Genomic DNA, 25,735 nt, shown 5'->3' with positions numbered 1-25,735 from the left:
GGTTCTATTTTGAATTCGTATCTTGATTTCCCAGTCAGAGTGAAGCAATGTGGGGTCGGGGTCTACACTCCTCAAAGCAGAGTCCTGGGTGCAGTTTTGTAAAGTTACGCCCTGACAAGAGGAGTGATGGGGACCTGAAATCCAGCCCATGAGCCCCTCACCAAGGCCCTGTGCCAGCCTGGAGGAAGCAGTGCTTTTCTCTTACTGGTTAAAAGGGGGTGTCTTTTCATCTTATTTTTTAATTCCTCATAGCTTGCACAGAGGCACCATAGATGTTAGTGCAGACCCCATCTCCCTGCTCCTGGCACAGGGCCTGATAACCTGGAAGATGTTCATTGTGTCCACCTACTGGGTTCATTCAACTCAGCAAGCATCTACTGAGTGCCTACTGCGGACAAGTTTCACCACGGCTGAACCGTCCAGGAAGGAGGAAAGATTAGTCTGTAGGACCTCAGAGCATGGGAAGGCTGGAGTTAACTTCCCATCGAGTGAGCTGGTTTCCCGTAATGTGCTCAAGATTTTATTATAGATTCATCCTAGACACACCTTGGAAACTTGCTTCTTCTGGGACTGGGACCAAAACTTGCAGGGCCAAGGCTTGCATGTAACCAGAGTCTAAGCAGATAGGCAGGAAAGAAGAGCACAGGGCACATCACACCCAGACAGAGATGTACGAATTGAGCTCTTCACTGAGGCCAGGACTGGAGTCCAAGGGCCTCAGCTGTGGCTCAGGCCTGGCTGCCGAGAGCCAAGGTCTTGCCCTACTGGCTCTGGTTCTGAATGTCGCCACACCCCCGAGAGGGACAGAAGCGGGTGGGACACAAGGAGAGGTTGGTAGAGAGAAGTTGTACTCAATGCCTGGTGGATAGAGGTGGCCCAGGGAACTGGCAGGGACGGAGGGAGGGAGGGCCTGAGAGCAAACAATCTCAGCCTTCCAGCATTGCCCCGAGAGGTACATAGACTGGGCTTGGTCAGGTCCAACCACTCCCCCGCTCGAGTGCCAGAAATGCCCTCACCAAGCAGCCAGAAGATGTTCTGTAATTTTGCTTCACCCGTTTGTTTGCAGAAGTGACAATGATCTTAGAATCCAGAGTCCCTGAAACTCTTCCATAGAAGTCCCCATGACAGGAGGAGATCTGGGGACACAGCCAGAGGCTAACACGTTTCTACAAAGCTTCACCAATTTTGCATTCTATATTATATCCTGTTTGTTACATATAAAAAATTTCCTTAAATGTTTCAAGTAAAATTGATGCTCCAGGAAACAGTGCCAGGTTCATTTCTGCCACTCTGCATATGCGTCCCTTCCCCCCCGCCCAACACGTACACTGCAGCGTACGGCCAGGTGTGAAGACATCGCTCATCATAAACCTTTTCTCTTGGTGCAGAATGTCCCTGCCCTCTATCTTAGTCCCTCCAACGCCAGACCATCCAAACTCTACCCCTCAACTCAAGGCCTTGCTCCAATGTCACCTCTTCCACTAAGTCTTCCCAGATCCCCTTCAGGCTAAAAGTAATCTCGGCCTCCTTGAACACCCCCAGCTCTTCAGTGTGCCTTGTTTATCTCTGATCAGTTTCCACCTGTTAATCTTTTGTGTCTCTGTCTTATTTTCCTCATGAAAAGTCAGCCACTTGAGAAGAGGGTCTATGTTGGATTTTTCCCTGAATCCACCATGGAAACTGGCAGTGTGTGTATTCAGCAGGTACTCAATACATGCACTACTACTACTACTACTACTACTAGACATTTTCACACGGATGCCTGGTTAATACAAGCCTTTACTCCGTGGTGCATTTGTGCTCGGCTGTAACTGGTCTATGGTCTGGGCCTGGGGAAGGGATGCAGTGTCTTGCCTTCAGTGTTGTAATGGCCCATTTCATAGCTGAGAATGACTCTAGTCCAGGCTGAAAGGAGCAACAATAGAGCAATATCAAAGAAAACAGGGCCATACCTTAATATTATCTTCTGGCCAAGAGTTCAGCATTGTTGCAAGATGGCCCTTGTCATGAATGGTGATAAACAGCCCACTGGGAAAAGAAAAACACATACACACAGAGAAACCAGTCAGACTAGGAACAGAGCAAAGACTACAAGTACTGTGTATCATTGCATCAGTTAATTTTAGCCATAGACCTGGGCAAAAGGGGTCCCTGCCCAAAGCCCCAGCAATGTTAGAGAGCCCTGCTCTGGTTTTCCTCCAACTCTTCCCCTCCAGAGGGCAAGGAGGTCCATGGGGCCGAGGGATGTACCCACCCGGAGCCTGTGTTCACAGAGCCCGTACCTTCCTTCCCCTCTCTAGATCAGGCACACAGGACCCCAGAATTCTCTGATTGAGTGGTCTCAAGGCTGCTTTTAGGGACTCTGTGAGCCTTTTCTCTGGGTCCCTCCTTCCAAGTACAGACTACACTGCAGTGGGTGGATCCCTAAGCCTGGGGCTATGACTGGTACTTGGACGTGTGGGTTGTGATGTCCAGACACTCATACACATGGCCTCTTGCAGTGGGGGATGGAGCTGGGAATAGGAAGAGGGGGGCACTGCCAGCCTTGAGCCAGTTGTAGAGTCTGAGAATTCTAAATTCAAACTTGGCCTTCCAGACCATCATGAAGGTATATTTGTAAGGGCAGGAGGATGAGACATATCTTACTCAACAGTTTATTAGCAGTTAACAGTTATGAACAGTTACTGAATTTTGTGACCCATTACTTAAGTCATGCCCTCGTCAATACTGTAAACACCCATGGCCCCGCTCTTTGGTCTCACCAGGCTTGTAAAACTCTCACCCCTTGAGGAAACCCACTTTCTGCTCCCTGTGCATCTCCACCCAGGCAGCCGAAGGCAGATGGAAACAATCCTACTACAGGGCAGACTGATCAGTGCCCCCATCCACTCATCCCTGTCAGCCCACATAGACTCTCAGTACTGACCAGCCTCTGTGCCCAGAGTTTCTCTGGTCAAAATTCACTCTTTGCAAAGACTGTTTCAAAATCCTCTGTTCTCAAACCTCCAACTGCCTCACCCTTCCCCCCGCACTGCCCTAGTGACCTTGTCTCTGATATCACAGGAAGCATCTCTGTCAGTTTCCCACCAGTGAATCTACAAACTTCTGCATCCACAGCCAACCTCTTCATTCCTCTTGTTCCAGTGAAAATTACAGAGCCTCACACCGTTGATTATCCCTCCTCCCGCTCTCTGTCTCTCTCAACCTCTCACTCTACTAGATTTTCCATTAGCTCTAAAATATGCCCAAGTCCATCATCTTAAAAGCTTCCGGCTTCTGGTAGTGACAGAGTCACTTGGACAGAATAACATTTCTGCAGATAACAATGATGAGATGGTTAACCGTTAAACAATTTATTGTTATTGTTACGTTACAAAATTATTTTAAATTAAGGCAATGGAAGTTGGCCAAAAACAGGCAGACACTGGACGGGAATCTACCTTCGAAAGGAGGAATTAGATCCTTTGAGATCTGCAAATTTGCAGCTTTTTCCTGGGAGCGGTCTAATCTGCAAGCAACTTGGGGCAGCAGAAAGCCAAAGTCTTACTAGCTTGAGGTGTCAGAGAAGTGAGCTGGAGCTGGAAGAGCAGTCAGGAAGTGAAGGGGAAAGTTCTGGAAGGGAAGGAGATGCAGAGAGGATGAACTTCCAAGTCTGTGTGTAAAACCTGCCCAAATCACTGGCTGACCACTCAGGTATGCATACCCAAGGGCCTGGCAAAAAAAAAAAGAAAGAAAAAAAAAGCTGCAGCTGAATGCTGAAAGAACCCAGCAGAGATTTCCATTGCTGCAGACCCGTAGGGACAGAGTTTGGAATTTGAGTCTGGCCAAGTTAAGTCCTTCCTAGAACAAAACTTACTCTTCTGAGGAACAAAACAATCTAGAGTTCACAGAATGTAGGGTACAGAGAGGTCCATTATAATAGTCTGCTTACTTTATACATGTCAGACATTTTCCATGATAAAAAGTATAAACAAAACAAGAAAAATACCACCAAAGCCCAAACTACTCTTGACTTTCACGCTCCTTGTCGAGACTGTTCTCTCTCTCTCCTTCCTTCCATAGCCAAATTTCTTGAGAGTATTGTCTACACTGGCCACCTCCATTTTTTCATCTTCCCCTGAAACATGTCTTTCTTAATATCATGCTGCCAACACTGCTCTTGCCAAGGCCACCGATGACGTCCATGTCCCTAATTGGCAGCAGCTTTCTAGTCCCCATGTCCTTTGGCTTCTCAGCAGCATCTGACACTTTAAACCACTCCCCACCCAACCTCTGGCTTCTGCGACTCCACTCTCTTTTTTTGTTTGTTTTTTTTGGGTTTTTTTGCGGTACGCGGGCCTCTCATTGCTGTGGCCTCTCTCCCTGCGGAGCACAGGCTCCGGACGCGCAGGCCCAGCGGCCATGCCCCACAGGCCCAGCCGCTCCACGGCATATGGGATCTTCCCAGACCGGGGCATGAACCCGTGTCCCCTGCATCGGCAGGCGGACCCTCAACCACTGCGCCACCAGGGAAGCCCATGCGACTCCACTCTCTGTGAGTCTTCTTCTGCCTCTCAGGCCGTTTCTTCTTAGTCCCTTCTGCTGGCTCATCCCCCTATCAGGTGTTGAAGTTCCTCAAAAACTTGCACTACCCCATTCTCCTCCTTACTCTTATTCTTTCTCTATATAATCTCATCGGTGCCCAAGGCTTTTGGCCAGTGACTCTCAAATATCTGTAGACCAGAGATTCTCACCTGGGGCACTGTTGACATTTTGGGTTGGATAACCCTTTGCTGCAAGGGGGTGAGGATGTCCTGGGTGCTGCAGAATGTCTGGCAGCATCCTGGTCCCTACCCACTAGATGCCGGTTGCACCCCACGCCCTGTTGTGACAACCAAAAATGTCTCCAGACGTTGGTAAATGTCTCCTGGGGAGCAAATGTGACCTGGCTTTAGAGCCATGGTTCTAGATCCTTATATTTAACTGCTTGCTTGACATCTCCACTTGTGTGTCTCAAAGGCACCTCAAACGTAACCTGTCCAGAACCAAATTTACGATCTAAACTTGCATCACTATGACTCAAAGACAAGACAAAACGAAAATCCAAGACAGACCTGATTCTTTTCTCTTGCTCCCTTTCTCAGTGACTATTACCCCCATACATCTAGTTTAACAACCTCAGACCCCTGGAAGCATCCTTGACACTGTCCTCTCCCCTTTTATACAACCCCTTGCCAAGTCCTTCCTTTCTCCTCTGTAATTAGCTCCTGGTTCATACACTTTATTTCATCCACGACACCACCTACCTCATCCAGGCTCCCAATAGCTCTTCCTTAAAGCACCAAAATAACTTTGTAACATCCTCTCTTGTCTCTATCTAATCTATTTTCTACACAGTAGAAAGAGTGATGTTCTTGAAATCAAAGCCTTACCGTGTGATTTTTTTTGGCCGTGGCTTGTGGGATCTTAGTTCCCTGACCAGGGATTGAACCCGCGCTACAGCAGTGAAAGTGCTGAGTCGCAACCACTGGACCACCAGGGAACTCCAAAACCTTACTGTGTTATCCCTTGTGATAAATATCCTTCATGTCTTTCCATGGTTCTTGGAATGAAGACCCAAGTCCTTAGCATGGTCTACCGGCAAAGCCCAGTGTGGCCTGGCATTTGTCAACCTCTTCATCCTTATTTCATTCTCCAGTCATCGGCTGCACTGGCCTTCCTCTTTCCATTCCTCCATGTGCCATGATTTTCTTACTCTAGGGCAAGTTCACATATAGTTCCCTCTGCCTGGTACCCCCTGCCTCTCTTTACTCTATGTTGAGTTAATTTCTACTTATTCTTCTGATGACTTCCAAGTCAAAGCTGGGGCTCCTTGTTATATATTCTCAAAGTACCCCATACCTACATACACAAACCTATTACAGTTATTTGTGTGGCTATTTGGTTAATATCTTTCCCCCGTTAGTCTGTAAGCTTCATCAGGGCAAGGTGAACATTTATTCTGTTGTTGTTGACCACTGTATGCCCAGACACAGTCCATAATGGACGCTCATACACAATTTCTGAATAAGTGGAGAAGTGAGTAAGTGAACTATGAGGATGGTTGAAGGTTGAGGGATGAAGATGAAAGGCGCTGAATAAAGTTGGAGTGAAGGAACCTTTAATATGTGTTATGCCGTATCATGCTCAAGGGATCAGTGTGCTGAGCTGGGTGGTGCTGGGCTGTGCTTGTGGCTTAGCGTGGGGAAATGCACGTAGGAAGGCAGTGGACAGGCCAGTGGGGAGGAAAACCCCAGAGCCTAAGACTTGGGAGTGGCAGGGCTCTTTCCAGCATGTTGATTGGGGGCGATGTGGGTCTTTGAATTAACTTATTCATTAGGCTTGAGAAAAAGTTCCAGGGGTTTGTTGTGCCATTCTGAAAGGATCACGGGGCACTCAGTTGTATCGATCAAGACAAAACCAAGTATCGGATTGGCTTTTGGGAACTTGTCGCTAAGGATCATCTCCAGGCAGTTTGAGTTTGGAAAAATCACACTGTGTTGATAATAATGAACTCCAAGGACTGAAGTTCAGGATGCTTCAAGCCATCCTGAAGTTTAAATGGTGGTACCTGTCTTGGTGTCGGCAGAAGGGTAAGTGGGCCGAGGTGAGCCTATACATCTGGACACTTTCAAGGAACCACCCCCTGTACCTCCAAACCAGCTGCTGCTCTGAGGTGTGGCCTGAGGAGGTCTTGTTAGGGCTGTGACTCTTCACCAGCTTCTATTTTTCCACAGCTGCAGCTCTCATATTCATAAGCAGCTTCCCCTCAGGTCATCCAGAGCTAGTCACATGGAACAACAATGCTAACAAAGAGGCCAGTTCTTTCCAGATGGAAAAACCAGGTCTCAGCCCAAGGCTCACTGATGACTCATCTTGTGACCTTGGGGAAGTCATTTACCCACATTAATTAATCCCAATGACGCACTCCTGGCCTTTAGCAGCTCTTGACCCTGACCTGTTTTGGAAATGTACCTCTGCCAAACAACTCCTGTTCTCAACTTTGCCTTTACCAGATAGAGGCTTAGTAATGATATTCAGCAAAAAGCTCACATGTTAAGGGGTAAGACACAGGCACCATTTTAGACCTTAGTAAAGCTCTGATGCAGTTAATTCTAAACACAGGAAAAGTGTGATTGTGGACATAATCTGGTACATTAAAATAGGCTCTCTTTGTTGAAGATAAGAAGAGGGCAGAGCGACACTTCAAAGGAATATTTTTACAGTTAAATTTGAGCTATTAAAATTTCAAAAGACTCCTTTCTTTTTTGCATATATAATTTTATTCTAGGAAGAGATCACACTGCAAAAATAAAACCTTCTGAAATGTATTAACAGCTTTTAATCACTTCTCAAAGTGCACTTCCATCTATCACATAACTTGCAGCTACAAATCATCCCAATCCTGGATGAGGATTCTGAGATATCTAGTCCAAAGACCTCACTTTATAAACGAGGGCACTGAAGTCCAGAGAGGTGAAGTGACTTGTTTGAGGTCACACAGCTCATAAGCACCAGAACCTGCTTGAACCAAGGTCCTGAGTCCAGGGCTCTCTCTACTGACCCAGATTGCCTGTTCTCTCCATGGATCTAGTTCCCAACAGACAGCTAGGGATATGGACTGAAATGTACCAGAGATGCACACTGGGGCCACTAATGAAATATTTTTCTCTGATGCATGTTGGTGAGGAAGTAAAATGTGCAAAGTGAGGGATTATGATGATAAACAAATGGACTGCAGGTTCCAGTACGATCCTAGGGGGTTGTTTGCCAAATTTCCTGGTGGAACTGTATCTAGACCAGCTCAAGAAGAAGATACTTCCAGGGGAGAAAACTTCTTAGATGTCCTCAGCAATCTACTTTCAGGTTAAACCACTTCCACTCGAAGAGTGGGGCACTATTTTCTCCAGCAATACATGGTGATGGGGCTGGTTCTTACCTCTGCTGCCATGGTTGGTTCTTATCTCACTTTCTCATTTCTCAAGTGAGAAATGCAGACACTCATTCCTCTGCATTCCTTCTTAGCGGCTTCAGGAAGAATATCTAGGTGCCATGGGAGGCACAGCTACCCACACCTGCTTAGCCTCACCAGAGACCTCAGGCCCACAGGAGTCCCTGAGGCTGGCGTGGGGATTTTCAGGGACTACTTCCAATAAAACAGATCACTGAAAGTGACTCAAGTGAAGTTTTAGAGGAGTGGCAGAGGGAAGGTAGCATAGACTGGGGGTTAAATGTACGTGCTTTGCAGCCACAGCACTGGGTTCAAATCCTGCCTTAGCTCCTCGCTAGCTGTGTGGCTGTGGACAGGTTACCCCTTCCTCAAGCTTCAGTTCCTCATCTGTAAAATGGAGAACTTGACACCAGTTGCTTCATGCCTTCGCTATAAGGATCAACTAAGACAATGCATATTTAAAGAGTTCACCGTAGTGCCTGCTGGCATGTAGTTAGTGCCCAACAAATGGCAGCTCTTAGCGTTGCTGAGTTAGTGCAGTTCATGGTTAGGAGTGCAGGCCCGGCAGTCAGACCGCCTGGGTCCAAATGCTAGCAAAATGTCCAGTGAGGAACGTGGCTTATAGTAAGTGCTCAGTAAACACTAGTAGCTAATCATTAATTTGTATTTTATACCAAGACTTATACCAAGTTAATGTGCACGTTTGCCAGGAACTAGGATTTACAGTTATATGTGCTTTTGGTGAAACAGGAAGGCAGTCAAAGTTTGGTAGAAAATCTTGCAGTATGAAGGTCACTGAGTGAGGGCAAAATAGAGTTCTTTGGTGATGCACAGTTGGAATTAGCAGTTTTCCACATTCCCTGCAAGAGCTGGTATTCAATAGAGTGAGATCAAGGGCAGCCTGAAAGGGAATACAAGTCACAAAAGGGCAATATTCACTCACTCACTCACTCACTCATCCATCCATCCATCCATCCATCTATCCATTGGGCTTTTGAATATTTCAGGAACCCTGTTTGTGCCTTTATGCACACTATCTTAATTCCCATGCAACACTCTCAGACAGGCATCATCCCCATTCTATAGATGAGATTAAGACGGAAGGGGTGTGAAGGTAGAGGTGAGATTTAAACACACGTCTCTTGGAGCATGGAAATGTGGCTCCTTTAGGTGTGGGATTTGGGACAAGTCTCTTCAATTCTCGGTGTCTTAGCTTTCTCTTCAGTAAAATGGGCACAATGGCTTCTCCATTACGGAGTGGCTGTGAGGATGAAGCAAGGCAAGTTCACACACACTCTGCACACTGTAAAGCCCTGGAGACACGTGACTCTTCATATCTATCTGACCTTGACCAATATGGTAAGTCTGAGAGGGGGTGTTAAGTGTACCAGTCTCTCTGGTTTCCTGACGGCCCTTTCTGGGTGACTGGGGTAGTAATTAGGGTGCCGAGGAGCTCTCTGTATTCCACAGTTGGGTCTGTTTTAATCTTTTCTCCATGAGAAGGAGTCAGGCCCTTCCCCCCACCCCCAAAATGAAAGCTGCTCTGTGAGACATTGGCTCTAACAGCTGGTGTCATGTTCTACCACCCCGTCCTGAGGCACAAAAGGAAGCAGGAAGGTGGGAAGCTCCAGGAAGTGCTGGGCCTGGCTTCGCACTGACGTGGAAGCGTTTCCAGCTTCTGACTGAATTATAGGCTGCCCCAGGGATCCCGAGGCACTGAGCATCCTGCAGTGAGCTAACATAACCTGAGCATTCATCCCGGCTAACAACTCCTCTGAGTAATTAGAACGGAACGCCCTTGGCGCTCCTGGTGCTGTGAAGATGGGCCTCTGGGTGAGAGGCTGTCGTGGGAATCTCTCATTGTTAATAGCCGTTAACTGGAACAGGAAAAAACAAAACACAAAAAAACAGAAATAACTGTAGCTACTGATACCTTCCCCCAAGTTTTTCCTGTTTACTTCAGGGAGGCAATTTTGGAACTTGAGGGAAGAAAAAATATATATAGTCAATATGATAGGCTGCCAACCTATGGAATCAGGGCTTAAATGAATGTATTCCCTGCTTCACAGAACATTCCTGAAAAGTTGTGAGTTACTAAAATATACCTAAAATAATACCATATGTGTACTCGGGAGGTTGCTGTTTAAAGGGAAGCTGCAGAAACTTGTTCAGGAGCATAAATCACTGTCCCCTGATTTATGGCTTTCACAAATTTGAACTTTCCTATTTTGGTTTCTAGAAACAGAACCCAGGTTCCTTCTCAGCTGATGCTTGGACATCAGGGCCTGAGAAGGAGGGACCAGAGAAGGGGGCAGCCCCCTCTCACATGGAGTTTTGGGGTAAATGTGTGGCCAGGAAAGGGAATGGATTCATGCTTAACAAAAACTAAACACCTACTTTATTCTTTCACATACGTAACTCATTTGGCCTAAAAGACATATTTTTACAGGCTGTTCATCCTGCAACAGGGCTGACCTGACACATCAGGCTGGAAGCGTTTAAAAGCCAGTATGTGATTCACCATCTTCTCTTTTTCTTTTGCCGCCGCCATCTGTACTGTTCCAGACGAGGCTACCTCAGGACCTGGCTCTGGAGTGAGGAAGACGCTGAGCACAGCCCCCAGCTGACCCACAGGACATGAGGCAGAAGCACAGAATAAGCTTTAAGGTATGTTTCTTCCATAGCATCATGTAGCATGGTAACCTCTGTTCCACAAAACCTTTCAGAGATGCCCATTATGTTAAACGAGACACTGGCACTCTGGTTAAAGCAGAGGTGAGAGTCTTCCTTCTTGGAAGCTCTTCTCACGACGCTTCATCTCAGTAGTCACTGTTTCTACAACAGCCCTCAGGCAATGACAGCAGAGGAAAAGAATTCCTGATGGGAGACGGTGCTATAGCACCGCGGGTTAGCGACTGTTACTTAGAAAAGTATATCTTTAATGCATAGGTCCTCCTACTAGACTATATGTCCTAGGAGGGCAGGACGACATCTGTCTTGTTCACTGTTGTAACCCTGGGGCCCAGCATAGCCCCAAGCACACAACAGGTGCTCTAGAAGCAACACACGTGTTGGGTATGCTCAGTGGTGCAGAACGTGGGTGCTGAAATGAGACACAGCTGAGCCTTTATGTTTTCAGTTATAAACTGGGCATATAACACCTACGTCAACGTGCTTCTGTGAGGATTCAAAGAAATAATAGATCATGTACCTGGCATAGTGCTTGGCGTGTGGTAAATGCTCCGTAAGTGGTAGCAGATATTGGTTACTTATGCTACAGAGCAGTAACATCTCCAAATATTTTCTGGGTGACAGAAAATTCCAAGCCAAGAAAATGAAACAACTCTGAATTGAATTGTGTCCCCCTCAAAAGACACACCGAAATCTTAACCCCTGCTACCTGTGACCTTCTTTGGAAATAGGGTCTTTGCAGATGTCATTAAGGTGAGGCCATCAGGGAGGGCTTTCATCAAAAATGACCAGTGTCTTTATGAGAAGAGGTGAAGACAGAGGGAGTCACAGGGAGAGATGGCCACGAGGTGATGGAGGCAGAGACTGCAGTGAGGCGTCTATACGGCAAGGAACGTCAAGGACCACTGCCAAACAACAGGAGCTACAAGAGGCGAGGAAGGCTTCTCCCCTACAGATGTCAGAGAGACCTCAACTCTGTCGACACCTGGATTTCAGACTTGCAGCCTCCAGACCTGTAAGACAATAAACTTCTGCTGTTCTAAGCCACCCTGTTTGCGGTATTTTGTTACAGCAACACTAGGAAGCTAGTACACCAACATCCAATTTGTGTGCAGTGGCCATGAGCAGTGGTGATCACGATTCCTTCCCCGAACCTGTCTTAAAACTCAGTCTGTTGGAATTTCAGAAGGGCAAGCCCTGGTGAAGTGTCCTCCCTCTCACAGAGGCCTGTAAATTACATACTATCTCCAGTTTCCATCAGGAGCCAGAAAACCCCCTTGAATTTTAGAATTCAGTTACACGAGACAGAAAGAAAAACAAAGATAACGTTCACTTAGGAGAATGTTATTTCTTGAGAAAAAGACTCTTAAACCTTATCTCCGGCTGCAGAGGAGGGACCCTTAGAAGTTTCCAGAATAGAAGTGAGAAAAAAACCCCAACAAAACCCACTCAACAACACAAGATTCATTCAAGCTTCTTGGCACCGAGTCGAACAAAAAAGGAGGACTTAATTAAAACAGGGTCAGCGACATCAGGCAAACCACCGAGGCCGGGCTCAGGAGGAGGGACGTGAACTTTCAACTTTGGAACAAAGGCTCGCTGTTGCCACGGAACCACCATTCTGCACATTTTTGGCAGCCAGGGAACCTGTCCTCTGAAAACAGGCAAGAGGCTATTTTTAAAACCCAGCAACAGCCTCCCGGACTCAACAGCACAGCAGGAGAAAGTAGGTCTGAGAAGTCCCAGGGCCTGGCTGCCCAGCACCTGGTAAGGCAGAGCCTGAGGATACAGCGAGGTAGCCATCGTGCCTGGGAGAAATTAGGAATCACGTTCTCCCCTGGTCCTGTGAAATGTCCTCGGGGGGATGTGAATAAAGCGGGGCGGGCACCTATGTTAGTGGTAGGTCACTCACCGTCCTTCTTTGGTTTTAGTTTCTATCTTGAGGGACATTTTGATTATTTTTAACCCACTGAACCATAGCTAATTTCCTGGACCTCGGACGGCCCCTCCTGTTTCCCATTCTGTCTCCTCTTAGGTGGGCACGTGGCCCCTCCCACCCCGAGGAGGCCCCCTTTCCTTCCGACCCTCCCAGATGACACTGAGGTGGAGCCTGCCTGTCTTTGGAGTGAGACATAAAGGTGAGGACGGTGGTTCCGCCCACGTGACTCCCGCAGCGGGGCCTCGGAGTGGGCGGGGCTTCCTTGAGAGTACTGACCGCCTTGTCCCCTGCTCGGGCTTCTTGCATCCTGCTTTAGGCATCCAGCACTGTGCTGGGCACATGGGAAACAAGGAATATAATGGGGTATAATGGAGACATGATTGGAGGATGGGGAGAACCATGGAACAAGGAGCACCAGGGTGGCTACATCACAGTGAAAGAGCAGCAGAGCTGGGCCTGGAGCCTCCACTCTAGGGCATTCTGGCCCTTCCCTCTCACCCTCCCTCCTTTTGCTGCTGTTGGACAGTTTTCCCCAAGAAGACCTGAAGCATCTTAAGAGCAGCTCCACCTCAATGAGTTCCATGGGTCCCCAGTACAGCCCTATAAACATCGTGTCCACTTCAGAAGGGAATCTCTGAATAGATTCCTTTCTCTCCTTCCCTGTGTGGGAATGGAGTGGTTCGGAAAAGGGCACTAGAAAATTTCTGCTACTATAGCCAGCTACATGAGTTTGCAAAAGCTATCAGACCTCTCTGAGCTTGTTTCCCCATCTGAAAAATGTAGAAGGTAGATCGGATAACCTCTAAAAATCTATGATCCTGTGACATGATCTAGCAAGACCTGCAGACTAGACCTAGAACAGTTGCAAGAGCATGAATTTACAGCTAGACAGACCTGGGCTCAAATCCCAAATCTTACCCTTATATGCTGTGCAACCTTAACAAATTACTAACCTCACTGAGTGTCAGTTGCTCATTACTAAAGTGGGGCACTAATTAATAGTTAATTTAATAATTAAATCCATCTCACTAAGCTGGTGTGAGCGTTAAGTAAAATAACACAATGTTGGTCACAAGTAGCCTCTTGAAAAATCTTAAGTTGGAACATAAGATGTATTTCTCAAAGGAATGAATGGCGGTTTCCCTCCAAGAGACACAGAAATTCATGCTGTGGTTCCCAGGTAGGGTGACTACATATTCTGGTTTGCCTGTGTCTTGAGATAAGTATGATTTGTTTTTCTTTTTCACTCTCAAAAACGTACTGATCTGCAGGTCCAGCCTATTAAATTTAATACTGCAAACGTTTATGGGGAGCCTAGTATGGAAAGACAGGGTCATCTTTTTGGTGGCATCATTTTGAACCCTTCCCCTGTGTAGTCATTAATTTTAATCCTACTCGCACATAAAGTATCTGTGAAGTGGCTTGTAGCACCCACAGTCTTTTGCTCTCTATGACTTTTTGGAACAGTCTACAACGTACCCTGTGCCAAATTCTGTAGAGCTGGTGTTGAATCCAGACAGAGGATGGAGCCTTGAAGTTTCTAGACCTGTATATTTCAGGCTTGTCTTGGCTCCATGAGGGCCTGATCTTTGGCCCCAAGTAAGTCATGTCATTTCTACCTCAGTTGCAACAAGTAAAATGTAGGAAAGAGAGAAAGAGAAGAAGCCAGCGTTTGTTTAGCTCCTGCTATGGTCTGAATGTGTCCCTCCAAAATTCTTATGTTGAAATCCTATTGTCCAATATGATGGTATTAGGAGGTGGGGTCTTTGGGAGGGGCATTTGGGTGGAGCCCTCATGAATGGGATTAGTGCCCTTATAAAAGAGGCCCTGGAGAGTTCCCTAACCCCTTCTGCCATGTGACGGTAGGAGGACAAGTCTGCCACCAAAACTGAGCCCTCATCCCACCATGCCAACTGCCCTGATCTCGGACTTCCAGCTTCCAGAACTGGAGGAATAAATTTCCGTTGTTTATAAGCCACCCAGTCTGTGGTATTTTGTTATAGCAGCCAGAATGGAGTAAGACAGCTCCCACTGGGAGCATGTTACAAATGCTACACCATTTACTCATCACCACGAGTCTAGGAAGCTAGGAAATTCTCATTTACACCCGGGAGAACTGAGGCTCCATGAGGTAGCAGCACTGAGACAGGAAGTAATGTAAGTGGTAAGTACAGGCAAGCCTGTAAGAAGCCACCGAACCTTCATGTCTCTCTTGTTGAAGTTTCGGGAGATAACCTGTAAAACACTAAAGTCCTTCAGAAGACAGGCTCCTACTAACATAGAGAAAACCTGGAATAGGTTTCTAATTGTTTCAACTATTTTTTTTCTTCCTGGAATTTGCAAATATCACTTGTTGCTCTAGTGTTTTTGATTATGAGGTGCCTTTTGGCAGGAGAAAATTGTTCCAGTCGAATTCCAAGGGTTGGGGGAATTTTTCCCTCTGTTCTCCTCGAATAAGAAGGAGCCTGATAAGGTGTACAAACCACTGTAGAAGAAAGTGTGGTTTTCATTTTTAAGAAAGCGTCCGTACATGGAAAGCTGATGAAGAGTGCCCTGGTTACCATCACATCATTAGCTGACTGAACAATTTATAATTGGGAGGAAAAAAAAAAGGCCGCATAGATGAAAATTTCCGCCGAAACTGACACCCCTGTCCAAATAGCAAATCACTTAAGAATCTGAAAATTCTAATTTTGCAACTCACAGATGCTTCCAATTAGAACAAGGAAGGTTAGTGTGGTTTCAGCTGCTACTTGAAAATATTAAAACATGCCGAGAAAACTCAGGCAGAGATGGTACAAAGGAGTTTCTTTTTCTACTGAAATATTTACTCCTCCAACAATAATAATCACAGAGGCTTCAGGCCCCGTTTTCCCTGAGAAGCCACGCTTAACACTCTTCACTTTCTCTTATGGCTGTGAACACGGCACAGACCCACACATGCCTCCACTTTATAAAACAAACACACACCTTCCTGCCGTCTAGAAGGTCTCTAGTTAATCTGGGTCTCTGGGCAATACGTTTTTGGAACGTGGCTCTGTTCTAACATGAACTTCTGATTTATCCAAGCAAATAATCGTCAAACCTGAGAGACTGAAAATGCTATACCTCTGACTCAGAGGCCCTGCCAACGAGTCGTTGGTTTACAGGTATGTGCAAGATCAGGAGAGAGAAACATCCTGTTTTTCTGAAGCAGGTCTGAGAAGTAGTCCCCCATACTTTTTCCAACTGAGTCATAGAAACAGGCTAGGAGCGCAGGACCCTGGCGAGACCCACTGAAACAATAGCCCCTAGGCCAAGGGCAAGCTGAAGTTGTAAAGGCTCGGATCAATTTTATGCTAGCATTTATGAGACAATTCTACGGGTAGATATCTGAGCCCTGTCTTGAAGCAATTTGTAAGCGGAAGATTCTGCCCACTTTAATTTATCATATAAACATTTCTGGAGCTATCACCGTATATTAGTCATGAAAGCTGGAATTTAATAAAAGAGAACAGAATGCAGTTTTCAGAGAGGACAAAAGTTCACTGGGAAAACATATGTGCAAACCTCAGGGACCCTGATCACTGGGAGCAAATGCAAGAGACAGCTAAGTGCCTGGAACCAAATGTATGAAAGGGCTACTCATCAGGTATAATTAAGCTGGGGTGAGGTGGGTGTGGGGCATTTGATGTAATTTGTCATTTTGACTGAGTTTCGTCTCCAAACTATAAATCTCTTGAAAGGAAGAAGTCTCAGAAAACTCAAGATTGGGAAGGTGAAGGCCAAGAAAGTATTTGCTCTGAAATGACTGGGAAACGACGTGTGTTCCAACGGGACCCACTGAATTCAAAACACTAGAGTTACTGTGAAGCTCAAGAGCAGAAGCTCAGACAGACTTAGGCTCAAATCTCATGTCTTCTGGTTAGTAGCTGAGTGACCTTGGCAAATTACATCTGAGCCTCAGTTTCTTCATCTGTTAAATAGGGACAATAAAACATTTCTAATCAAGTTGCCTGAAAACGATGAAAAGAGATAATATATGGAAAGCAGTTAGTACAATGCCTGGCACATTTAGTAAGTGCTCAATAAATAGAAGCTATTTTTACTATTACTCCATGTAAACTCTCCTAGAGAATCACTGGTATCCGAGGCTTACCATTAGTAGCAGAATGTGATGAGGAAGGCTGAAAAAAGTTGACTTGATCCGATTATGTAGGTATGAGCTATATGCTTGCAATATTACTTCTGTTTCTCTATTAGAATACCTTGGGTCTATACAGCTAAACCCCAAACTATTAGATGCCAGAAATATCAAATGGGGAGCTCAATCATGACCTGTTCATGAGACTGTGCCACTATGAAAAATTTTTACTATTATGCTGAGAAACACAGCAGGTGCAGTCTTTCTTTTCTATTGGCTGTGAAAGCTAAGCACTCATTCATGAATTATTTCAACAATTACTTATTAGACCCCTCTTTGTGACAAGACCTGTTCTAGGCATTTGGAATATTCACGTCAGTTAACAAAACAGACAAAGATCTCTGCCCTTATGGAACATATATTCATTCATTCATTCATTCTAGTATATGGGAACTGCCATACTAGGAGTTAAAGAAAGGGAAAGGGCAAAGTTACAAAGATGAATGAGACACACTGTCTGATAAGCTCCGTCAGATAGAGGAGAGAGTGATGGAGCAGATCTGTAAATAACTACTGGATAACAATGTAGTAAGTTCACTAGTAGAGTATTAGCAGAGGCCACTGCGGACAGACATAGAAGAAGGATCAAAATACTCTGCAAGCAAGAGTGTGGGTACAGAGACTAAGGAGGTGGCAAGAGATGAAGACATTTGGGATGATTTTAAAGGGTACGTGGGAATTTGTCATTGGGTAAGATGGCGAAAGGCCATCAGGCAAAGCGAACATCTGCTGGTTTCTGTCAATGAGGGAAGCGTTTGGTAGAATGTAAGTTTAAAAGAAAGTATAATGTATAAACTAAAGTAGCTTATTTCAGAAACTCAACTGTTATCAATCATGGAATAATTAAACTCTGGTTTTTGCTTTGTTTTAAAACTAGGACTAAGTAGAAAACAGCTTTTATTTTCCCCTAAGTTTTCCCATCAGATGAGAACAGCTGTCAGCTCAGGCTTGAGTTTGATTTCTGATGCTCTGCTTACCCAGAGGAGAGTTTATGAAATTATGGTCCATGTGCTACCAATATAGTCCATAAATTTCCTGTAGGATAATGAGTTTGGGTAGTTTTTTTGTATGTGGTACGCGGGCCTCTCACTGCTGTGGCCTCTCCCGTTGCGGAGCACAGGCTCCGGATGCGCAGGCTCAGCGGCCATGGCTCACAGGCCCAGCTGCTCCGCGGCATGTGGGATCTTCCCGGACCGGGGCACGAACCCGTGTCCCCTGCATCGGCAGGCAGACTCTCAACCACTGCGCCACCAGGGAAGCCCCAAATTTGGGTAGTTTTAAAATAGAGATTCTTGTGCCCCACTCCTGACACAATGAAACAGAATCTTGGGAAAGGGACCTAGAGTCTGTAATTTTTTAAAGTGGACTCTTATGAAAGTTTCAAACCACTGGCCTGGGTAGAGGTTTACTCTCAAACACCCCCGTTTCTGGTTTGATCATCAAAATCATTTCATTACCTATCTACCCTAATTCTAGCCAGCACTTTACCTGATTTTGCTTTACTATTACTTGAATTCAAATTTCCTGCACCGTCTTTGTCTAGAGAGAGAGAAAGAGAAGTTTCTCTGCTCCTTACTACTGGTTACCCCGCTCCCACCCCCATATGAGCCAAGGAGGTTCACTCCAGCTTCATCTATTCTTCCAATCAGTGAAAAAGTTACCATGACAACCTCACATCCACGTCCCTCCACTTGGCTGCACACAAGAAGCACCGCTGGCTCACGCAGGGTCCATCCTGCACGGCAGGCAAGGGCAATCTATTGCACCTATTTGTGGTGAGGATTGGACATCCTTATTAATCCTTTGGAACCAAAGATTCTGGAAATGCAGGTCATGATCTCATTCCATTCTCGCTGTTGGTTTCTTCCCAATTGATAGGCCTGGATTTGGAGATAAAGTTATTTTGCAAGTAATAGATAGTCTGTTCTTTAATCATACCAGTAACATAGAGACTCTGCAATTACTTTTACCTCTCCAGCCTCGCTTTTAAATTCAGTTAAATTCCAGAAACAGTTATTGAATGCCTACTATGTCCCAAGTCCTGGGCAAGTCTTCCTGCTGAAGATTCTTAAAGGAACCAAATGTAATTTACATTAACATTAAAAAAAATTAGGACATAATGAATTTTAAACAAAATTACGGAGTTAAAGCTCTTTGTTTTTAAGGAGCCATTAATAATAGAAGCTCACTCCTCCAAGATCTATTAGAAGTCATCAGGAAAATAAGACTCTAAGTTTCTTCTATCCATCGACCCTATTCTTCTATCCATTGATCCTTCCATCCATCCTTCCTTCCATCTAACAAGGAGTGTATCCAGGCTCTGTGCTGGGTGCTGGGTATCCAATGGTGAGCTAAACAAATATGGTTCCTGCCAGTCGGAAGCTTATAGTCAGTCCAGTAGTGGAAAGAGTCCTGAATGGCAAACAGAAAGCTGCCAACTCTAGGTGCAGTTCTCTCTCTCACTATTTGTAGAGAGCCTGAGGGAGTCAACCTCTGGATTCCCCATTTTGTCACGTGAAAGGGGCTGCCCTGTGTTTCACAGAGCAGTTGGCAGGATTGTATTTGAATTCACCTTCAAACTTCAAAGTGTTATATAAATGTAAATAATAATTACGAATTAAGCTTGATTCAAATGGCGGGGGAACACCTACCTATCTCTCTGCACAGCAGTAAGGGAATAAAGAGTCAGGAGACCTGAGTTCTAGTCCTACTGTTTCCACTGATTTGTACCCCCGGTGGGGAGGGTGTCATGTCCCCTCTTGGCCTTGGTTTGAGCTCCATGATCCTGTCACTGTAGGATGTAAAGAGAGGCAAACCGACAGAAATGCTGAGTTCAAGGGTCTCTTAAGAGGGAATCTATTCCATCTCTTTACAGACAAGGCCTCACCTAAGACTTCCTGGAGAGATGTGACTCTTCTCAAAGTCCTCTTAGGAGGCAAACGTCTCAGCCTGTCTTGGAACGTGGAGCGGGGAGTTGTCTGGGAGCTGTGGGGAGGGAGCTGCCGGGGGCACACAGGTAGCATCTGTGTTGGCTGTGCAGGGGGTGTGCTTAAATGTGGACCCATCAAATAACCTGATACCAACTCAAGGACGTATCATGGGAGCAGGATGGATGAAGTGCTTGGTGTGTCCTTGCTATGTGCCTGAAGGGCTCTGCCTGTGCGGGTATCAAGATCCTGCCAAGGTGCAAACCCTGGCTCTCTTCCTGTGGCTCTCTAACCGGGCACCCTGACACAGCCCCACGGCCCCTGTCTCCCCGCAGGGGACTCCAGCCGAGACTGATGCACGCGGGCTCCTGCAGATCCCTGTGGCTAATTTCATTAGGTCTAAGGAACGTGTTTGCTTAGCTGTCATTTTTTTTCTTTTATAAATTTACTTATTTATTTTTGGCTGCATTGGGTCTTTGTTGCTGAGTGCGGGCTTTCTCTAGTTGCGGCGAGTGGGGGCTACTCTTCATTGTGGTGTGCGGGCTTCTCACTGCGGTGGCTTCTCTCTTTGCGGAGCGTGGGCTCTAGGCCCGCAGGCTTCAGTAGTTGTGGCACGCGGGCTCAGTAGTTGTGGCTCGCGGGCTCAGTAGTTGTGGCGCACAGGCTTAGTTGCTCCGCTGCTTGTGGGATCTTCCTGGACCAGGGCTCGAACCCGTGTCCCCTGCATTGGCAGGTGGATTCTTAACCACTGCACCACCAGGGAAGTCCCGTAGCTGTCATTTTGAGGAGGACATGTGTGTGGGACACATGACTCAGAAATGCTGAGCAATGCAGGACTAGAGGGAGTTCCAATGTGGAAGGAGGGAGAGGCCCTGGAACAGAATAGACTCGGGTTTGAATCCTGCCACTTACTAGCCCTTTGGCTCCAGGCAAGTGTCCCATCACCTCTGAACCTCTCTTCTGTGACATGCGGACAGTAACATATTCTGATTTCTCAGGGCTGTTGTGAGACTCAAAGAATAAAGGTCACGTGACTATCGTGGTCCTGACCCCTCAACAGAAGGCAGTGGCAGCTGTTGTTCTGATCCAGCTCACTGTTCCAGTTCTGGAGCCCAAGCTCAACTTTCCATGCCTGTCACTGCACTGCAATGCAGTTCACATCTGACGTTTCTTCTTCTCTCTTTCACCTTCACATCCAACTAGTCTTCACATCCCGCAGGCTTCTCTTTCTCAACGTCCTGCATTTTCACCCTTCATTTCGGCATCTCAGACTCTGTCAGGCTCTTGTCTCATTGTCCTTCAGCTAACACAGCAGTGCTCTGTGGACGCTCCTCTTCAGTCCTCCGAGAACTATCCTCCTTGGAAAATGCTTTCAGTTTAGCCCCCCTCTCAGAAGTGTACTGTGATCCCTGATGAGCGACTCCAAAGTCCTCACTTGGCCTCACACTGGCCTTACCTTCCCCACCCACTTGACGGAGTGATCTTCTCACACATGCTGTGCACACGGTGGTGGTGAGTCCTCTGTCCTGGAGAAGCTCCATCACCAGGGAGAAGAGGCTCAGAAGGACATGATGATGGGCAGTAGCCAAGAGTGTGTGCTCTGGAGCCTGGGTTCGAATCGCAGCTTGACTGGGTACTAGATATGTAACTGTTTTCAGGTTATTTAAATCTTGGTGCCTCAGTTTCCTCTGCATCCCAGACACACTCTTCCTGATCTGTTCCTTCTCGTCCCATTCACACAAAACCTCTCCTGCCCAAGTCCCAGTCCCTGAGTCTGTTTCTGTGAGCAAACACAAGCTTTCGTGCATTTTACAGGTTAATGAGAGATCAAGGATATTTACGGAAAGGTCTACTCAACTCCTGACTGTATGTACGGATTTCCTTCTCAGTAAGGAAATTCTCCCACACCTACTCTTTTGATCACCATGGTTGGGATTGCCAGAGACAAAGGAGGAAAAGTACAGAGTCAGATAAAAAAGAAACAAAAATCAGTTTGTTTAAACTGCCAGGGAAATCTGCCTTCGGCTAAAGGAAGTCAAACTCAGAACATCCTGTTCTAGTTAATAAAGCTCATCTGCTTCCAGCTTGAACAGAAAAATAAAATCTTTGCATCTGTGTGAGGCCGCTCAACCTTTTCTACCTTCACTCTGAGCCCCCTATGCCCAGACTCATGGGTGCCGGTTGCGGGTGAGGGTTCTCTTTCCTCCCCACACAGCAAGCGGCTCGTGAATGCTAAAGGCAGGTCACATGCAATGAAGTACAAACTCACTTTTTCGTCTGTAAATCTTTAAACTTCCTCTAAAAAAGACGCCACTTCCCTCAGTGATTGAAACCCATGTAATTCAGACACAAAAATAAACGACCCTCAGTGGTTTCCAGGAGTGGAGTAGGGGAGGGAGAGATGAATAGGCAGAACACAGGGTTTTTAGAGCAGTGAATATACTCTGTATGATACCATATTATACATTTGTCCAAACCCATAGAATGTACAGCACCAAGAATGAAGCCTCACGTAAACTATGGACTCTGGGTGATAATGATGTGTCACTGTAGGTTCATCAGTTGCGACAGACGTAGCACTCTGGTGAGGGATGTTGTTTATGGGGAGGCTGTGCATGTGTGGGAGCAGGGGGTCTATGAGAAGTCTCTGTACCTTCCCTTCAATTTTGCTGTGAACCTAAAACTGCTCCTAAAAAAATAAAGTGTTTACTAAAAAAAAAAATAAAAATTAGAAAAAAAAAAAACAGGTCCTTCTCTCCTCCATCTCTCTGTCTCAAAGTGTTTCTGCGATGTGGGATCCAGATACAATTTAACTTACACCACATGACATTCATGTCAAATGACAGCTGAACAACCTCACGCTCTGGAAGGACTCCCATGCCACCCTCCTCAGATCCATTCCAGCATCAATTCCCAATCACTGGCACCAATCAATCCATGACAGACCCTGGCCTTGCCCAGCTGGTCTGTCTGGGAAGATGCCCACATGTGAGTCAGAACTCTCAGCAAAATGACACTTCTGCAGATAAGCCTGCAAGCTTTTTCTTGTCAGAAACTGAAAGCCATGTGTTTTCATCTCCTTTTGCATTTATCTGCCTTAAATGCCAGGAACCTTAGAGGCAAATTTACAGCCACAGTGCGTGAATGACTTTTCACCAGCCTTTAATTCAGTGGTTTTCAAAGTGTGGTCCCTGCACCAGCAGGCACCAGTAGCGCCTGGAACTTGGTGGCTCAGTCAACTCTCTGAGTCTGTTTTCACAAGCCTTCCAGGTTATGTTAGTGCACCCTAAAGTTTGAGACACCCTACTTTAATCTGTTAGCTCCATCCACCCAGCTAACAAGGGGATTGGGGCACTAATCAGAACCATCTAATCTCACAGTTCTTTTTCAGCCTGGCTCTTCCAGTGACCTACAGCAGAGGCTCACTTAAGTTCCCTCTGGAGAAACAGAGTTCGTTGTAAATTTGTGAACAGGAACTGGAGTGGAAAATGATCATGAACTGAGGCAGTTCTGGGGACCGTCCCTCGCTCTGCCTACTTTTCCCTCTTTCTTTCCCATCTGCCCTATTCTCTCTCCACAGATCTGATCCTTTACTCCCTATTCTTTTCTTTTCTGCTCCATCACAGCTGGCATTTGCCTTTGGCCTACCACGACCCAACTCTAAAATCTAAACCATAGCAACCTTTTTGCCCTAATTTCCCTTCCTAACTGGAAAATTCTCTCCATATACCTTTTCCCGTTTGTCAGTTCAAATTCCTGGAAAAGACTCCAATTGGCCCATTTCCTCTTTTGAGCCAGGGTACCCTGAATCACGCCCTCCTCCAAATGATCAGTCACCTTTGGTCTGATGCTTTTTCCTGTCTAATGAACTACCGACATAGGATGAATTGCAGCTTGGGAGACGGGTGACTTCTGTGCAGTGATAGAGGCTTCAGGAGGAAATTGCGGGGGCGGGGGAAACACATAGGAGACTACCCCCCCCCCCCCACTACCCGCGTAAATGAGACATGCGGGAACTTGGCAGTGAGGTTCAACAGTTTGGTTGCTGAGGGCTGAGCTGGAGATAAAGTTTCTGTTACATTATCATGACCCTAACCGTCAGTACACTGCCAGCCTGGGGTGGGCTGGAAGATATGGGCTGCAGGTTACCGACTCCTGACAAGTCAGAGAAGATCCAAGCTGGAAGGAACTTCGGAGATCACCCTGCTCAGCAGTTGCCCAAGAGCATCTCTGGGGAGCTCCTGAAAACTAAAGCTGCCGGGGCCCCACCTCTGGGATTCTGATTTAAACCGCTGCAGATGCTTTTAGTCACAGCTGCCGCTGAGAACTACTGCTCTAACTTGACCTCTTAATTTTACAGCTGGAGAAACTTCAGCTCAGCTCCATAATGCGACCATGGCTCACTTGAAGATCCCACTTGTAACTAGGTTATAGAGTTTGAGTTACTAGATCCTACATGGTTAGAGCTGGAAGAGATCACAGAAGCCATACAACCAACCCAACGCCACCACCTTTGCTTTAGCCTAAGGAGCTACGTGACTTGCTTAAGGAGTCATGGCCAGAAAGAGGGTAGCAAGGGCTAGAACCCAGGGGTCCTGACTCCTAACCCCGTGCTCTGCTCAGAACACCAAGGCTGGGGGACTAAAAGGGCCAGATGTGGAAGTGAAGACAGGCAGTGAAGCAGACCCAGCTGCAGCCCTGTGCTTGCTCTGCTCCAGCTGGAAGAGCCTGGCAGAGGAACCTGGGCATAAGTGGACGTGCAGCGGACTCTGGCAAAGGAATCAGCACTTGGGTGCCCTGAGGACGGGGAGGAGACAGCTGGTCTGCTGGGGCTAATCCTTGCTTTTTGCCTGCCTCCCAGTTATGGGGTGTGTGTGTGTGTGTGTGTGTGTGTGTGTGTGCGCGTGTCTGTGTGTGTTCCTGATGAACTGACAGATGGGCTGGAGTCCAGATTGCAATGCGATCAAAGACGGTGTCCTGGGTGTCAGCATTCTTCTGACTTTTGCTGAGATAAAGTTGTCTTTGTTTTCCAGAGTGGCTTTGGTCAAGGTGTTGGCAACATCAGTCTTGTATGTGGCTAGAAAATGGCTTCAGTAGGCATTTAAGAGGCAGAGAGAGGTGTGTGTGTGTGTGTGGAGATAGTAGAGGTGGTTGAAGATAAAAAGGTCCCAGTGTAAAAAATGAGGCAAGGGCTCGCCAGACATTGACAGTGGCAGGCAGAAAACCCCAAGGGGGTGAGTGTGAGCTTTAATCACATCCTTTTATGGGGGTTGGGGAGGGAGAGGAAGAGATGAAAAAGTAAACCCCCTTCAAGCTTTTGAGGACCTTTACAACTGATAAAGCACATTCACACACGTTTAGCTCATCGGACCTGCACAACATCCCCACGAGGTGCACAGTGCCTGTGATCCAGGCTCAAGGGCCGGGAGCAGCCAGGCTTCAAGGCCACACGGTTGTTACCGGGGGAGCTGACCCCCTCTTTCTAGACTCCAGCTCCGGTGCTCTGACCACCATGGTATCCTGCCCTCCGGGTGTGTGTGTGTGTCCCTCACGTGTGTCCCTCAAGAATGCAAGTGTCTGTCTGTGAGGCGTCATGCTTACCAGGGCCACAAGAAGCTGGACGATAAACACAGGAAAAATACAGGGAACTGGCTCTGGGTCCGCTGCAATGTCTTAGACAACTTAGTTTTCATCTGGGCAAAGTAACAAGCACCTTGCAGGGGTGCGGTAGGGCTCAGAGATCAAGTACACAAAGAACCTAACCTGGGCTCTCGAGGAGCCTGGTAACATTCAGTAAACAGTAGCTGTTAATATCCTGTGGACCTGTTACTGGCCTGTGTACAGAAGCCCATCTACCCGCAGATAAGAGAGACAAGAGCCTGGCGCAGGGCCAGGGGCTGCTGGCTTTGTCCAAATGCGAATTTGTCCTCAGGTATCTGCCACAGAGCCTCGACTGGGGAAACCAAGTCCCACTTCCTACCCTCACCTTTCTAACTCATCATGGCCCCGTAATTCTGCACAAGTAC

General features: G+C 46.7%; 1 protein-coding gene and 1 long non-coding RNA gene across 11 annotated transcripts in view; one reads left to right on the top strand and one right to left on the bottom strand.

The window, feature by feature from the left end:
• Positions 1-25,735, bottom strand: part of ME3 (malic enzyme 3) — a 438,110-nt gene that overhangs the window by 63,921 nt on the left and 348,454 nt on the right. For all 9 annotated transcript variants that reach the window (XM_073808332.1, XM_073808333.1, XM_073808331.1 and 6 more), the window contains one exon: positions 1,953-2,028. In XM_073808332.1, coding sequence (XP_073664433.1) covers positions 1,953-2,028 — 76 coding nt within the window. The remainder of the gene's footprint in view (positions 1-1,952; positions 2,029-25,735) is intronic.
• On the top strand, positions 9,717-22,393 carry LOC117313401 (uncharacterized). 2 transcript variants are annotated; one of them, XR_012333384.1, is made up of 3 exons: positions 9,717-10,636; positions 12,696-15,748; positions 16,325-22,393. It is a non-coding gene; the product is annotated as an uncharacterized lncRNA (long non-coding RNA). The 2 variants fall into 2 exon arrangements; XR_012333383.1 differs by having other exon boundaries at positions 11,392-15,748.

This window comes from Tursiops truncatus, chromosome 8, assembly GCF_011762595.2.
Source record: "Tursiops truncatus isolate mTurTru1 chromosome 8, mTurTru1.mat.Y, whole genome shotgun sequence".
Classification (NCBI taxonomy): Eukaryota; Metazoa; Chordata; class Mammalia; order Artiodactyla; family Delphinidae; genus Tursiops; species Tursiops truncatus.
The sequence above is the reverse complement of the archived record's forward strand: the minus strand, read 5'-3'. Positions and strand labels throughout refer to the sequence as shown.